The sequence below is a fragment of the Rattus norvegicus genome, chromosome 4 (assembly GCF_036323735.1).
Source record: "Rattus norvegicus strain BN/NHsdMcwi chromosome 4, GRCr8, whole genome shotgun sequence".
Taxonomy (NCBI): domain Eukaryota; kingdom Metazoa; phylum Chordata; class Mammalia; order Rodentia; family Muridae; genus Rattus; species Rattus norvegicus.
In genome coordinates, this window is record NC_086022.1 from 155,727,635 (window position 1) to 155,745,115 (window position 17,481).

The window sequence follows — 17,481 nt, forward strand, 5'->3', positions numbered from 1 at the left end:
TTAAGTAAATCTATTCTTTTCTTTCTGGTTGTGAAAGCATTCAGTTTATCTTGGACCACAGGTTGGCCATGCTTTCGTGGAGTAAAGAAACAAAACATAAGCACAAATAATCCAGGTAGCTTGCCAGGCAGTGTGAGTAAGAAATGGATTACTACTAAAAGATTTCCTTCATCACCACGGTGCCCGAGTTGTCTCTACTTAAGTCATTCCACCCTGACTTTAAGTTGCTTTTCTTTCAGGACAATCTCCTGGTATGTGGCTATGAACCCAAAGTCGGCAGCACTGGGAAGTGAAGACTTGACTGTCAACCCGAGAGCTTTAGCTCTTCAGGAATGAATGCACAAGTCTACAGAACTGAGCCTCTAAGATGCCACCTGCTTCTTGTCCCACACAGGGGTGAGCAGGCGGGCAGTGTCTTCCTTATCTTCCTTCGCCCTACCAAGCACCAGAAATGACTTGGTGAGGATACTTATGAAGTCCAGGAATCCAGGAATGAGCCGCTCTTGGAAAGAGAGGCAAAGGGCAACTTCGTTTACAGGTCACGCTTGCGCAAACTGACCAGCAAGCATCAGTGACCCTGCTTTTGTTTTCCAGTTGACAGAGCCAACGGCTTCCGGCTTGGCTCCACGGCCGGCCCCGCCCCCACGCCGCCCGTGACGGAAGCGCGTCAGGGTGACCTCACCGTCCAACATGGCGGCGGCGGTAGATTAGGTCTGCGGGTCGAACCAGCCACCGCTGCTCCTGTACCCTGTGGGAAGCACCTGCTGCCACCGCCGTCTCCTTCGTCCCTTCTACTGCAGGGCCGGAGCCAGGTGAGGAGAGTGGGACTCCCGGGAGGCCCTGGTGGGTGGCGGAGCGGTTTCCTCCCACTGAGGAAGGGGTCTTAGAGACCACCGAGCTGACCACCGTGTTGCCCAGCGCGCGGGAGAGATCAGGAGGGGAGGGAAGGAGGCTCATGCGGCTCCGCCGAGGCTTCTTGGAATTTCTGGGGAGCTATTTGGGACTAATCCGACCTATCCAGTGTGCCCCGACTCCGGGCGGCTTTTGAACGGGCTGTGTGGCTGCCTGAGGCACTGAAACTCCTCACCCTTGCTCTACATTGTGTTCTTCACACAGATCTCGGTGTTGAGAACCAGGGTCTGGTTTGGGGGTTTGGGGGTGGGTAGACTAGGAAGCGTGAATTCTTGCTTAGAGGAGGGAAGCATGTGCCATTCACTGAGAACGTTTATAGATTAGCTCTGGTCGTGGTGTCTTGTCACAGTGTTAAGGCTTGTTTCTCGGTCTTAGCACTGCCGTTTTGACACCCATTCCCATTCCCACTCCACCCCCAACCCCAAGACAAAACAAAACTAGGTCTTCTTACCCCATGAAGGCAATACCTTTCACAGTAATTCGTTTTGTTTTGTTTTGTTTTCTTTTTAAAAACCCTCCTCACATTCCCACGGGATCCCACATTTCTTGCCTTCATTATAGTACTGTGAAGAAGGAAGCCCAGGCTTTCAAAGTTGGGGATTTTACTTAGGGATAAAAATTGAAGGGATCTGCCCAGAAGTTCACATGCTTTCGACTGATATCTCTGTTAAGCAATTCACCATTCCCATGCACAAGTGTTTATCTAAAAGATCTGTTTTACTTTCTGTGTTTAGAAGTTTTGAACCATGCTGACAGGCCCCTCTTTTTCTGATATTAAAAAAAAAGTTTTTGCAAAATTTCCAATATTCCCCTTGGAGGCTTGGTATAAACCAGACTGTTGATGCTCTCTGCCCTAACTTGTGTGACCTTAAATGAATTGCCACACCCTTGAAATACCTTTCTTCCATTTTGTTTTAACACATAAAAAGTTGGGCAAGTGTGTGGGTTGTGAACCACTTATATTTCATACACACAGCTGGATAAATGTATCCTGGATGTTTATAGCAGTGAATTGAAAATATTTAAACTGTTTTTCTACAAAGTCCCTTGGCTCTGGATGATCAGGGTTCTAGTCTAACTATTCTAAATATTTTTTTTCAGACAGCTCATAGTCCTTAAAATAACATTTATTTTGGTTTGTTGTTTTTTTTTTTTTGATCTCCTGTACCCTAAATTGGCCTTGAACTCAGATCCTACTTTTTCTACCTCCCCTTTATAGAGATCCAGGAGTACCCAACCATGACTATTCCTTTAAAATGTTCAATTTATTATTATTGTGGGTGTAAATGTATGTTTGGTTACACGTGTGTGTAGGGCACTAGGCAATTTTGTTTTATTTTGGGGTGTGTGTGGGGGGATACAGGTTCTCTATATAGTCCTGGTTGTCCTAGAGTTTCTTACATGGACCAGGATAGTCTCAAGCTCATCGGACCCCGCCTCTGCCTTCCAGGGCCTGTGGCACCATGCAGGGCCAGTGGGCAGTATGGCTTTCTCTTTCTATCTTTACATGGGTTCTAGGGATTAAACTCAAGTTACTTTCACTGGGTGAACCATTTTATCAGCTCTTGTTTTGTTTTAAAACAGTTTCAGTCTGTGCTCCATGCTAACCTTGAACCTATAGTCCGCCTCCCTAGTGCTAGGATTCCAGATGGGAGCTACCACACCTATCTTAAAATGGCCTGTGTCTTATGTTCAGGACTGTACCTTGGAAATTGAATTTAGCTAAATAACGTGTAAGGTTAAATCCAACCATCTTTTAAAGTACTATTATTTGACAAATTTATACAGTTATATACTATATTTTTGCTATTTTGCCCCCCACCACTGTTAACTTCTCCCATTCTCTCATTGCCTTCACCAACATCTTCAGTTTGTAAAAGGAAACTCGGGGACACCGGGCACTCTGTAAGTCTAATATAGGGGAGTCTGGGTAAGATGGCTAGGAGATCGTCCTGGGCTAAAAGTGAGACTCTGTCTTAACTTTGGGGCGTGGGGGGTTGGAGAGATGGCTAGTGGTTATGAGCATGTACTGTTCTTCCTGAGTTTGGTTCCCTTCACCCACATCAGACAACTTACAACTGCCTATAAATAACCCCAGCTCTAGGAGGCTCTCCTACCTCTGACCTCTGTGGGTACTGCATTTTTGTGCACATACTCACCTACACATATTTAAAGTAATACAACACTTTAAAAGTAAATTATGTCTTTAACCTTTAAGAAAGAAAAAGGAAAAAAAAAGTGTTCATTAACACCCTCACGACCCCCCCCCCTTTTTTTTCTTTTGAGACAAGGTTTCTTCATGTAGCTCTGGCTGTCCTGAATTAGCTCTGTAGACCAGTGTAGACCAGGTTGTCCTCAGACTCAGAAAAACCCTCTTGCCTCTGCCTCCAGAGCACTGGGATTAAAGGTGTAACCACTGCCTGGCAAAGTTTTTTGTCTTTCTCTCTCTCTCTCTTTTTTTTTTTTTTTTTTCTTTTTTTCGGAGCTGGGGACCGAACCCAGGGCCTTGTGCTTGCTAGGCAAGCGCTTTACTACTGAGCTAAATCCCCAGCCCCTCTCTCTTTTTTAATGACGGGTTTTACAGATCTGAAGCTGATATACGGCTCAGAGGACAACTTGTAGGATTCTTCCCTGATTCTACTCTGTCCGTTCTGGGAATTGGTTAGACTCGGCAGCAAGTGGCTTTATTTACGCTGGCGCCATCTTACTGCACTGTCCAAAACATTTTATTTTTTTGCAATTTTTTTTATGAAATATTTTAGACACAACATTTTAAACATTTAGTATTTTCATTGTCTTTTCTCAGTTTTCAGACACCATTTTGAGTCCTGTCTTACCCCAAATAAATGAAATTATCACTAAGATTTTTAAAAAAAATTTTTTTTAGATGAATTCACTTTGTTCTATGTGAGTGTATGTGCACGTTGTGGTTGCAGAGGTCAGGACGGGGAACACTTCCCGGAATAGGAGTTAGGGATGGTTGAGAGCCACCATGTGGGTGCTGGGAACCAAACTCAGGTCCTCTGCAAGAACAGCAGAACCTCTGAGCCATCTCCAGACCCCACGCCAAGACTTTTCAAGGCAGGTTCTCCCTACATCCCTTGTCTGGTCTTGATCCTCCTGTCTCAGCCTCCCAAATGCTAGGATTACAGGCCTGCACCACCCAAATCTGGCTCAACAATACTATTTTAAGAGTTTGGCTTGGGGGGGTTGGGGATTTAGCTCAGTGGTAGAGCGCTTGCCTAGCAAGTGCAAGGCCCTGGGTTCGGTCCCCAGCTCCCCCCCCCCCAAAAAAAAAAGTTTGACTTTTATGTTAGGGATCAAATCCACTGTTCTTTTCGTGCAGAACTCACTGACCTACACCCCACCCAGCCACTTTTGTTGTTCGCTTTGTGTTTTTGTGCCCAACTTCAATTCAGGTTTTCAGACTTTTATGGGCTCTCCTGCTGAGCTACACTCCTAGCCATATATATATCGAAGTGTGTGTGTGTGTATGTATGTGTGTATGTGTGTGAAGTGTTTTTATGAGACAGGGTCTCACTCTGAATGTAGCCAAGCTAGTCTGGAACTCGCTGTAGTCCCGTCTGGCCTCAAATTGGTGGCAACAGTATTTCAGCCTTCTGAGTGCTGGGATTGGAGTTGTGGCTGAGAGCAGCTCATTGTTTAGTAGCTTCACGGAGATATAACCAATTCACTATACTATTCAGTTATTTAAATTAACGACTTTCAACACATTCAGAGTTGCACAACGATCATTTGAGTTTTCATCACTTCTAAAAGAAACCTCATACCACTTGGCACTGGTATTGTTTCTGTTATTTTTTGAGAAAAATTTCTTTGTAGTTCAGGCTTGAACTTTTGGTACATTTGCCACAGTTTTGTCGTTAGAATTATCAGTATATGCCACCATGCTTGGCACCATTTTTAAATCTTTGTCCTTTCTCCTCCTCCTCTTCCTTCTCTTCTCTCTTCCGACTCCTCCTCCTCCTCATCTTCTTTTTGGAGGGAGGGTTTCCAGACAGGGTTTTTCCGGTAGCTCTGGCTGCCCTGGAACTCACTCAGTAGACCAGGCTGGCTTCAAATTCACAGAGATCCACCTGCATCTGCCTCCTGAGTGCTGGGATTAAAGATGTGAGTCACCATGCCCAGATGAACTGTGTCTTAACTTATATCAGGTGGACCTCATATTTCATCTTCCCTGAGTAGCTAGACAGCATAGGCTCATATTGCAGTCTCTGGCTTAGTGGCTTATTTTAAAGATTATTTTAAATTACATGTATCTGTGTGTGGGGTGTGCACCTGGCTAAGGAGGCAGAGATGTTGAATTTTCTGGGTTGGAATGTGAGCAGTGTTGCATATGAACTTCCAGACATGGGTGCTGGGAATTGAACTTGGTCTTCTACAGGCATGGTACATGCCCCCTCTCCTTATTTTTTTTTTTTAAAGCAATTTAAAGTTTCCTGTTTTGGTTGTTAGGCATAAAGTGATCTTGAACACTCATGTACACATTGTAGGTAGCCATGTGTACATTTCTGTAGCATGTACCTAGAAGGGGAACAGTATTTCTTTCTGAATTCTGTTTTGCTGTTGTAGAGAAGCTTACCATACTTATTGTGAAAGTCAGAATCTGTGTGTAAGGGGGAGGGTTTCATATTAGGAATTCCCCTATGAGTGCATTATCTGTGAGTGCCAACTGCTGAGTGAAGATATTTTGGGCAGTTGTTAGCACAGGATTGAACCAGAATGTTCCATTACCCATGTTTTAACTGGAAAGGGACAATTAGCACTAGACTAATAATGATGTCTGCTGAATTCTTAAATTGATACCTCATTCTGCAGCAGTACAGCTGGTTTTTGCACTTTTACAAATTTAATTTTGTGTGTATATGTGCATGTGTGTATGAGAATTAATGCATGTGCATATGCATGAGGAGGTCAGAATTCGACCTCAGATGGTGGAGTATTGCATTCATTTGTGTGTTTCTGTGTGTGGGTGCGCACATTCATGTGGATTCTGGGTTTTCGAATCCAAGTCTTAATACAGCAAGCACCTTTCCCGATCTCCCCAGCCTATAATGACCTGGAACGTGCCATTTGTTTGAATTTAAGATCATAGCTAGAAAGTTTGAGTGCAGTAGCACATGCCTGTTATCTGAGCTCCCGGGAGCCAGAGTCAGGAGTGTAACTGCAAGTTCAAGACCAGCCGAGGCAACATAACAAGTTTCAGAACTGTGACACCACAGGACCTTATGTCCAAACCCCCGAACGGAGGATGACACATGAGCTTGGGAGAGAGCGCTTACCGGATGTGAAGCCGCCTCTTTGAGTCCCAGTACAGCTCCTTACCATATACAGAAAGCTGTCTGCATATTTAAACTCTTTTTGTTTGTTTGGGGACAGGTTCTCACTGTGTAACTCTGGCTAGCCTGGAAGTTGCTAGTGTAGAGCAAACTGGCCTTGAATTCCCAGGATCTGCCTTTGAACTGAGATTAAAAATGTATGCTATCAGCGCTTTTTGTTTGTTTGTTTGGTTGGTTGCTTGGTTGATTTTTGTTTTGAAATGGTTGATTTTAAACTCTTAAATCCTGCTTCTACCACCTGAGTGCTGGGGACTTCTGCACCACACATGGTTTAATTATTTTTGTAACATTCACATTAAGGATTTACGTTTTCCCATTGTTTGTTTTGTATGTGAATGTGAGTCAGTGGGCGCTGTTGTGTATGTGTGGAGATGAGAGAACAGCTTGTGGGGGTCTGTTCTCTGCTTCCGCATGTTGGCTCAGGGATTTGAACTCAGGTTGTCAAGGTTAGCTCACCTGGTGAGCCTCCAGCTGGCTCTTCCAACTTCTTCGTTCATCTTGTTCGTCAGTTTATTCCAACTGGCTCTTGATCACTTCTTTTTTTTTTTTTAAAGATTTATTTATTTATTATTTATATGAGTACACTATTGCCGTCTGCAGACGCACCAGAAGAGGGCATAGGATCCCATTACAGATGGTTGTGAGCCACCATGTGGTTGCTGGGAATTGAACTCTCGACCTCTGAAGAACAGTCAGTGCTCTTAACCGCTGAGCTATCTCTCCAGCCCCTGGATCACTTCTTTTTTTTTTTTTTTTTTTTTTTTTTGGTTCTTTTTTTCGGAGCTGGGGACCGAACTCAGGGCCTTGCGCTTCCTAGGTAAGCGCTCTACCACTGAGCTAAATCCCCAGCCCCTCACTTTTTTATATAAAGAATTTCCACATGGCTTGAAAATGTAAACAGTTTTACTAGAGACAGTGTAAAGAGTGAAAGTAACTGTGTCCCTTTCATCATTTAAAATGAAAACTTCAGGAGCTGGTAAGATAGCTCAGCAAAGAGTGGTTATTGCTCATTCAGAGGACTGGAGTTCGGTCTCCGTCCCCCATGTATATTACTATCTTAACTCCAGCTCCAGGAGTTCTGTGCCTTCTGATCTCTACAGGCACAAGGCATGCATGGGGTACACAGACATTTGTGCAGGCAAAACACTCATAAATAAGTAAGCTTTACTTATTTATGTATATGTTTGGTTCTGCCACAGTGTGGGTACCTGGAGGCCAGAAGAGGGCATTAGATCTTTTGCAGCTGGAGTTAAAGCAGTTGTGGACTGCCAGACCTGGGTGCTATGGAAGAGTAGGAAGTGCTCTTACCCACTGAGCTATCTTTCCAGCTCCTATAAATAAGTCTTTTAAAAAAGTAGGAGTTGGGGATTTAGCTCAGTGGTAGAGCGCTTGCCTAGCATGCGCAAGGCCCTGGGTTCGGTCCCCAGCTCCAAAAAAAAGGAAAGTAAAAAGTAAAGCTGGGTATAATGGTACACTTCTTTAAACCCAGCAATTTGGAAGCAGAGCCAGGCAGATTTCTGTGAGTTTGAAGGCAATCTGATCTAGCTATGGAGTTCAGGCCAGCTGATGCTACAAAAAACCAATTGACCAATAAAGGAAATCAATCAATAAAAGAAAACCTGAGAGCTAGAGGTATACAGTACCTTTTCCCTATTCAAAAAGGGTTTGTTCTTAGAGTACGTAAATGCACCTTGTGTTTATGTGTACCACGTGCAGGTGCCCATGGAGGCCACAGGGCATTAGATCCCACAGAACTGGAATTGCAGGCAGTTTAGAGTCACCTGATGTGGGCCTTGGGAGCCAGGGTCTTCTGTAAGAGCTTTGAACACTCGGCTGACGAGCATCTCTCCAGCCTATATAGTACCTTTCATCCACTTTATCATTTTCCTTTCCTTTTCTTTGCTCCATTGAGGTGCTGGGATATATATGAGGGGAGTGGGGAGGGCATGTGTGTGCATGTGGAGGTCAGAGTTGATGTTGATGTTGTCTTCCTCATCTTTGTCAGTGTTATATATAGTAGAGAAAAAGGTCCTCTGCCTTAACACTTTTCAGAACTCTTCAGAGCCTTATCACAAGACGTCTTTCCCAAGTTGTAGACCTTAGCTGTTCCACCCTTAGAACCATTTGAAGGGATCTGTAGTGAAGCGATAAGAACATTCTGAGGGTCCTTTCAATGGTAGTCTTCACTCTAGGCCACACTCACAGTTCGGTAAACAGGGTGAAGGCTGATAGAGCAGAATCTGACCCTGGAGATAAGAGATGCACACATACCCCAGCCAGAGTACTCTGAGGTCTTGATGCCTAATGCCTCGTTTTGGCTGGAGTGGCCACACTTAGCCTGTGGTTTTCTTTCTACTCTTCTAACTGCTCCAGGCTAGATCGAGAGGTTTCCTCGATTGGCTCAGTTTTCTTGTCTGGTTTTGTTTTGTGCCTCAGCCCCCTTAGTGCTGAGATTACTCCCAGTGCTTCTCAAAAAAGCTTTTGTTCCTAAATGTGTTTTTGTGTGTTAAGGGGGAGCAGGTGTGTGTGCCATGATACACATGTGGAGGGGGGAGCAGGTGTGTGTGCCATGATACACATGTGGAGGGGGAGCAGGTGTGTGTGCCATGATACACATGTGGAGGGGGAGCAGGTGTGTGTGTCATGATACACATGTGGAGGGGGGAGCAGGTGTGTGTGTCATGATACACATGTGGAGGGGGGAGCAGGTGTGTGTGCCATGATACACATGTGGAGGGGGAGCAGGTGTGTGTGCCATGATACACATGTGGAGGGGGAGCAGGTGTGTGTGCCATGATACACATGTGGAGGGGGAGCAGGTGTGTGTGCCATGATACACATGTGGAAGTCAAAAGACAACTTGTGGTGCACGTGCATATTGCAGGCAAAACATTCATAAAATAATAGGAATAAATAAATCCTTTAAAAAGGAAAAGACCTCACAGTAGTCAAGCACATGTCTAGCATGGGCAGGGTCCTAGGTTCCATCTCCAGTATCTAGAAACAGAAGGGAAGAGAGCTTTTGCTTTCTATTTCTTTTTTTTTTTTTTTAAGATTTATTTATTTTATGTATATGAGCACACTGTAGCTGTCCTCAGACACACCAGAAGAGGGCATCAGATCCCATTACAGATGGTTGTGAGCCACCATGTGGTTGCTGGGATTTGAACTCAGGACCTCTGGAAGAGCCGTCAGTGCTCTTAACGACTGAGCCATCTCTCCAGCCCCCTTGCCTTCTATTTCAATAATGCAATTATACTACTAGATTTATATGTGAGTTTGTACAATTCAGAGACTTTTATAAACTATAAATTTAGTATAGTAATCATAATCTAGTGTAATGTGATGTAATTGATGGAAAACTGGCCTTCCACGTGGCTCAGGATTACCTGAAGTTATCCCTCCATCTGTGTACACATAATACATTTTTAAAGCTCAATGCAGAGAGCTGGAAAGTTGGCCCAGTGGTTAGGAGTACTCGGTGCTTTTGTAGGGGCTGTGGGTTCAGTTCCCAGCACCAGCATGGTAGCTCACATCTATCCATCACTCCACTTTCAGAGTTCTGATACCCTCTTCTGACTGCTGAAACAAGGCACATATGTGTTACATCTTTATACATGTAGGCAAAGCACTCATACATAAAATAAGTCTAAACATTTTTTAATTAGTAGAGAATTTCTATAGAAAGTTAAATTAGGTTCCAGTAGGATCCTAGAATCAAAGACTAAAACTGATTAGAGCTCTTACAGATAGAAAAGTTGTTTACTCAGGAAAAGAGTGCTGAGTTGCTGAAGAAGAGAGCTAGGTATCAAGGTGGTGGTGGTGCATGCCTTCAATCCCCTAAAGGTAGATCTCTGAGAGTTCAAGGCCAGCCTGGTCTACAGAGTGAGTTCCAGGACAGCCAGGGCCACATACCCGTCTCAAAAAACAAACAAACAAAACCCACACACACAAAAACAAAACACCAAAAAACCAAACAAATAACAAAAAATGAGTAGGGCTCCTGGGAAGCTAGCTGGGGGGATAGACTGGAGCCAAGAGGAAGTGATTAGGCTCAGCTAGGGACAGGCTACCAGAGTGCAAAGGTTAGGGTACTGCCCATTGCAACTCCCCTTCTAAACACCTCCATAAATAGGAAATTGGCCTTCCGGAAGCCAGACAACAAGTAAGTAAAATAGTAGAAAGGTAGATGTCCAAACTACAGTGTTCCTGCTGGCTGATCTATGATAGACCTCAGAAAACTTACATTTTTACTTATTTATTGTGTATCTGTGTCCTGCGTGTGCCTCTGTGAATATGGAGGTCAGAGGACAAGTTGTGGGATATTAGATGTAAGATTTTGAACTTAGCAATTTATAATTTAAAGAAAGTTTAATTTTAAAGTAAGTGTGTGTGTGTGTGTGTGTGTGTGTGTGTGTGTGTGTGTGTGTGTGTGTGTGTGCAGTGCCCACAGAGGCCAGAGACCTCAGATTCCTCTGGAGCTGGAGTTACGTGTGGCTGGGGAGCCAACTTGGGTGCTGGGGGCTGAACATGGATCCTCTGCAAGAGCAGTATGCGCTCAACTGCTCAGCCATGTTTAGCCCCATGACCCATAATTTTTAAGTTGCTTGGCATTCTTTGTGGCTCTCTGAAATCCCACAGGTTGCTATGTCCTGCCAGGGAAATGAGTTAATCTTTGTCTAACATATCCATGCTGTTAGGGATATGTTGAGGAGATTATTAAATGAAAAAACATAAATGGGGATGGGGTTCAGGATGCCTACAGTGTGCTTGCCATGTGTGTGGAAATAAAGCAATTGGGAAGCCCCAGTGAGATGGCCACTAGGTAAAGGCACTGGCCCTGCAGACTTGGCCACTGAGTGTATTCCCAGAACCATGACGGTGGAAGTAGAACTAATTCTACACGAACCACGTAGGAACCCCCCCCCCCCCACACACACACAAGAGTTAAGTGGGAAAGAATAAAAAAACCAAAGAAGGAAAATCTACTCTTGATTTGAATAATTAAGTACTGTTTATATGGAAATTAAACAGTTGTAAAGTAAGAAAGCTGTTGAGACATTTACTTTGGGAGTAATTGGGGTCACTGGAGGAGTTGATCGGCTTGTAACCTTTTGTTTTTAGATTTCCAACATCCCTAATAGACCTCCTTGGAGCTCCTTCAGCCAAGTCAATGGCGTCCTCCTCATCCTCTACGACTGTGCCTCTAGGATTCCACTATGAAACAAAATATGTTGTTCTCAGCTACTTGGGACTTCTCTCTCAGGAGAAACAACAAGGTCCCTCACCCCAAGGTACTGTCTTTGGTTTATGGTGGTTATGTTGCTCATTATGAGGACGTGCTCTGTAGAAGTGTGTGTCTAAGTAATTTAGATGTGTAAGCCAACAGTATTAACAAGCAGTCACCTACCCTGCTCATGTTTTGTCCCTAGTTGAAACCGCTTTTAATGCTTTTTGTTTTGATTTTTGGTTTGTTTTTTCATTTCGTTTTATTTCAAAACTTTAATTTATATGTTTCATGAGTGTGTATCTTTGTGGGCGTGTACATTCCATGACATGTGTGCAGTGGTCAGAAGACAGCATTGGTGAGTTGACCCTTTTGATCTGCCCTAGAGGTCCTGGAAACCCAATTCAGGCCATTAGGCTTTTTGTCAGACATCGTTAGCTCCTTAGCCATTTTACCACACGTTATCTGACACAGGGTTTAGCCATGTAGCCCTGCTTGTCCAGAAACTTGTTATGTAGACCAGGCTATACTTTAGTTTGGGTCACTTCTGCCTCTGTCTCCCAAGTGCTGAGAATGTAGGCAGATGGTTGGCCGGCCGGCCGGCCGGCCTCCCTCCCTCCCTCCCTCCCTCCCTCCCTCCCTCCCTCCCTCCCTCCCTTTCTCTTTAAACATTTATGTGTAGGAGCGTTTAACTTGCATACATGTATGTGCACCATGCACATGCATGCCTGGGGCATGCAGACGTCAGAAGAGGGCAATGGATTCCCTGAAACCAGAGTTACGGAAGGTTGTGAGTCACCACATGGGTGCTGGGAACCAAACTAGAGCCTCTACAAGAGCAGCAAATGCTCTTAACCACTGAGCCATCTCTCCAGCCCCTTGTGCTTATTTTTTTTTTTTAAAGATTTGTTTTTTTCTTTTGTTTGTGGGTGTCTTAGTTATGGTTTTATTGCTGTGAGGGACACCATGACCACTGCAGCTATTATAAAGGAAAACATTTAATTGAGTCTGGCTTACAGTTCAGAGATTTAGTGCATCATCATCATACGGGAAACATGGTGGCACAAAGGCAGACATGGTGGTGAGAAAGGAGCCGAGAGTTCTGTATCTCTATCTGAAGGCAACAGGAAGAGAACTGGCTTGAGCTGAGATCTCAAGCCTACCCCCAGCAACACATTGCCTTCAACAAGACCTCCTATAATGCCACTTTCTTTGAACCTGTGAAGCTCTAGTTATTGAATTTATAGGAGTCGGCTGTAGTTGCAGAGGGCAGCTTTGTGGGCAGTTGATTCTCTTCACTTCTGGATGTGACAGGGTCTTATGGTGTCCTGGGCAGTAATTGGAACGTGATGTGTAGACCATGCTGGTATTAAACCCGCAGGCACACACTTGCCTCTGTCTCTTGAGATCTTGTATTTGCAGCCAGATCCAGGTCCTGCTCTTGTGTTTTGTTTTTTGTTTTTTTTTTTTTTTAAATAGAGTTTATTTAAGGCATGGGGCGGGGAGTTGAGGGGTAGTAGAGACAGAGAAAGGCAGAGAGGCAGTAGAGAAGTAGAGGCCGGTCATGAGCGTGTGGTGGGGAGAGTGAGAAGAGAGGGGGAAGAGGGGAAGAGAGCAAGAGAAGTTGGTTTTGTTTTTTTTTTTTTTTTTTGAGTAAAGGTCTCCGTAGACCAGACTGGCACATGTTTTCCCGGATTCCCCTCCAGAACCCCCCTTCCCCTCCCCCTCCCCCTCCCCAGGGATTTTATTTTTATTAGTAGTCCTTTTATTACTGATACCTAGTTTAATTCTATTATAGTCTGATTAAATATAGCATGATCTAAGATTTAATTAACTCAGCATCATAAATTATTCTTTTTGCATGGCTGCCAACTGAACGACTTTGAAGCTCGCTTCCGTTGTCTTGTTTTCCTTTCCCTTTCCTTTCTTGTTTTGTGTTTTTGGGTTTGTTTGTTTGTTTGTTTGTTTGTTTCTTTCTTTCTTTCTTTCTTTCTTTCTTTCTTTCTTTCGAGACAGGGTATTTTTTTCTTTCTTTCTGTTTGAAGAAATACTGCTGGTATTGACTATCTAAATATTCTAATTTTTTCTATCATTGATTTTCTGTAAATTTGTAGTATTTTGATGAGTTTTATAGTTTGGTGATATTTTCATTTTTTCTGTTGTTTCAGGGTAGTAAACACCACACTTTGCCTTCTCTTGACAGCATCATAACCTACACTGTTGTGCCTTAAAGCCAGATATTCAAACCCCCTTCTTCTTTTCTTGTTTGACACATCGGCATTTACAGGAGAAAGGAGGAGAATGGTGGTGTCTTAGTTGGCGTGGGAGCTCCGTGGTGAGGAGTTAGAGTTACAGCAGTGTCTCTGCGCTGTGTGAAGCCTGAAACAGAGTCTGGGCTGCAGCTGTCATCTTTGCTGGCCCTAAAACAGCCCTCAGCTACACATGGACGAGGGTGGCCGTGTTCCAGTTAAATTTTACTTTGGGCCCTTATTTCCTGTTCATTTGTTCGTATTTTCTTTTCTTTCTTTTTGGTAGTACTAAGATTGAAACTGTAACATCATGAACAAATACTAAAATGACATCTGTGTCCCCTTTTCACCTGTCTGATAAAGACAAGTCTGGAGCTGTGGCCAGGGTGCATTTGGAAAGCTCTTCTGTTAGCTTTTTTGAATTCTTGCTATCCCCACCTTCTTAGCTGATTTTGTATACTTGTTCCAATTTTTTGTTTTTAAAATTAATCTCCCTTCTGGGTCTCTAGAGATGGCTCAGTAGCTAAGAGCACTGCCTGTTTATTTCCCAGCATGCACATGGTAGCTCACAACTGTCTGTAACTTCTTTTCCAGGGGATCAGACACCCTCACATGAACATGAATGCAGGCAAAACAGGAAATTAAATATTAAAACAAAAACCCCTCTCCCTTCCTTCTCTCTTCCTTTCATTATTTTGAGGCAGAATTGTGGCCCAAAATGACCTTGAACTTCAGATATTCCTGTTAGTCCTCAAGGACATACTGTCAGCCTCTGTTTTTGCAGTAATTAGAAAAACACAAACAAAAACTAAACCAACCAAACAACATTTGCTACTTAGGCTTGAAACATGAGTCATCCTTTATTTCTTTTTTTTTTTGTTTGTTTTGAGACAGGATCTCTCTATGTAGCCCTGGCTGTCTTAGGACTATTATGTAGGCCACAGTGGCCTAACTCAGATGTGTGTGCCTCCACTTTCCAAGTGCTGGGGTTAAAGGTGTGAGCCTCTAGGCCTGGCTATCTTGTAGTTTTTGGTGTTTTGTTTTGGAAATTATTTTTTGGAAATATTTGAATGTTATATGTATGTCTTTTGTCTGCATGTATATTTGAGTGGGAGGGAGAAAAGAAATAAAGTGTGGTTTATTAAAGACACGGTAGTTCTAGGACACATGGTAGGTATCAGATTGCGGGAACCAAGGAAAGCCATTGTAGTAGGTAGTCCAGTCGAGTCTGGCATGAGAAGTACAGTGATGGTTACCTGTAAGCCAAATGACTTCTCTCCCCTCTCCCCTACGTGCTTTTGGTCCTGGTGTTTTGTCACAGCAGTAGACACTCCTTGGGCATCTGCCACACAGAGAATATGTTCTCTCTCTCTCTCTCACACACACACACACACACACACACAGTAGAAAAAATTTATATATATATATATCATATATATATAAATTTCATATATATATATATATATATATATATATATATATGAAATAAAGCACTAAACCTAAACATGAGGCTGTGTGTTGGTAAACATCCCTAATCTTCAACACTCGAGAAGGAGGCCTGCGCTGGAGAGATGGCTTAGTTAAGAGCACTGCTGTTTTTCTAGAGCATTCAGGTTCAATTCCCAGCACCCACATGACATCACAGCTGGAGACAACTCCAGTTACAGGGCATCTGGCACCCTCTCTGGCCTCCTTGGGCACCAGACATGCATGTGGTACGTAGACAAACATTCAGACAAACACCCACACACATATAAAGAGGAAGAAGCTGAGGCCTACCTGAAGATCCGTAGTTAAGGCTAGTCTTGTTCAGCCTGGGCTATATGAGAACCCACCTGTAACTCTACCTTGGCTGGGAATCTAGAACCTCTGGCCTTCACGTATGTACTGTGGCATGCATATATAACATGCACATGTGAGCACAAACATACATTCATAATAACAAGAACTAAGGGGTTGGGGATTTAGCTCAGTGGTAGAGCGCTTGCCTAGCAAGCACAAGGCCCTGGGTTCGCTCCCCAGCTCCGGAAAAAAAACAAAACAAAAAAACAAAAAACCATACAAATAACAAGAACTAACATTTAAAAATTGGTAGCTGTCCTTGTTGTTTTTCCTCGAGACAGGGTTTCTCTGTGTAGCCCTGGCTGTCCTGGAACTCGCTCTTAGACCAGGCTGTTCAGTCAGTGCAGGAAGCAGTACAGTGGGGTTGAATTCAGTTCATTCAGAAGACACAGTTGAAATAGGAGAATATGAAGGTGTCAGAAGATTAGAACACATTTGCCAGAGTTAGCGCAAGAATTGCTCAAGCAGAGCAATTCAGTAAGAAGCTGAGAGAAGCCAGATTGAATCAGTCAGCTTGGAGAGGAGTTTGAGCCAGAACAGCTGAGTTGAACCAGCCAGCCAGAGCCAGCTTTGCTGTGCTTAGTAAGCACTCTATCTACCACTGAGCTTCAGAGTCTTACTGTGGCCCACTTGGTCTTAAGCTTCTGACCTTTCTGTCCAAGCCTTCTGTATGCTGAGATTGCAGACTTGTACCACCAAGCATTAGAGTAACCTTCCTAAGGAAAACACGAGTTTCTTCTGGCTGTCTTGTTACCTGTTTATTTTCTGAAGGTAGCTCTCACCCTTGTGTAATCGTCTGTGAATAGGATTTATTATAGCACTGTGGTTAGGGTTTGGCTTCAAGTTTGTGGAGCAATAACTGAGAAGTGGCTACATACATAAGGTGGAGCTGCTCATGGCTGAGGATTTTCTGTCACGTTATGTATTTTTTATTATTTCCTAAGTGAGTCATGTTCTGGGTGTACTTTTCTGTGAGTAGTTAACTCATCCACAGTTTTTCTGAACTAGTCTCTGTACTGCACTAGTTTGTGTTGTTTCTTTTCTTTCCCTTCTCCTTTGTGTTTTCTGTTTGTTCGGTTTTTTTTTTGTTGTTGTTTTTTTTTGTTTTTTTTTTTTTTTTTTTGGACACAGAGTATCATGTAGCTTAGCTGGCCCTGATCTAGGCCGGGATTAGCAGTGTGAGCTACCATACTTGGTTTGAATGATATATTTTGACTACTTGGAATCCTTCTGCCTTGCATATTATATGCCAAGTGGTATCTTTTGTTGCATTCAACTTGGCATATATTAATATAGACCACTTTGTTTCAGTGCTCATTAACACAGCTTTAATAAGGAGAATTTCTGTTCTTTTCTCCTGCAGTTGAGCCCAGGATCTCGTGGATACTAATTATGTGTTGAGCTACAGCCCAGCTTGATATAATTCTTTTTTTGTCAACAGTAGCGTGCCAGTCAAATACATGTTTTAATAACCTCTTATTATTCCTTCTAAAACTGTTAGTGCCTGCTATTTTTCTAATTTTCTATGAATTTAACTCTCTTAGGTATTTCATATTAGGTGTTTATCATTTTGTGACCTGTGTTTTGCATTGTTGTGTGTCTCTTTCCTTCTTAAGGCAGATTACTTATATAAACCACATTTTGTTTATCCAGTCATCTGTTTATGGAAATTTGGGTTTTCTTATATTTTAGCTATTGTGAGTAATTCTACCTTGAACATAGATGTACAAATATTTGCTTAAGTTTTTGCTTTGAATTCTTCTTGTTGTTTTGAGACTAAGTCTCATGTAGCCCAGGCTAGCCATGAGCTGTCTGTGTAGCTGGAGGTGACCTTGGAGTCCTGCAGCCTCTATGGCTGAGTATTGGCATTATAGATTTATGAGCCTATGAG

At 43.3% G+C, this 17,481-nt stretch overlaps 1 protein-coding gene across 3 annotated transcripts in view; it reads left to right on the top strand.

Annotated features, from left to right (window-relative positions):
* Positions 1 to 649: 649 nt before the first annotated feature.
* Bcl2l13 (Bcl2-like 13) overlaps positions 650 to 17,481 on the top strand; it is a 56,775-nt gene continuing 39,943 nt past the window's right edge. For 2 of the 3 annotated variants that reach the window (XM_063286121.1, XM_063286122.1), the window contains exons 1-2: positions 650 to 812; positions 11,397 to 11,566. In XM_063286121.1, coding sequence (XP_063142191.1) covers positions 11,446 to 11,566 — 121 coding nt within the window. In that variant the 5' untranslated portion in view covers positions 650 to 812; positions 11,397 to 11,445. The remainder of the gene's footprint in view (positions 813 to 11,396; positions 11,567 to 17,481) is intronic. The other variant, NM_001398849.1, reaches the window with a different exon arrangement.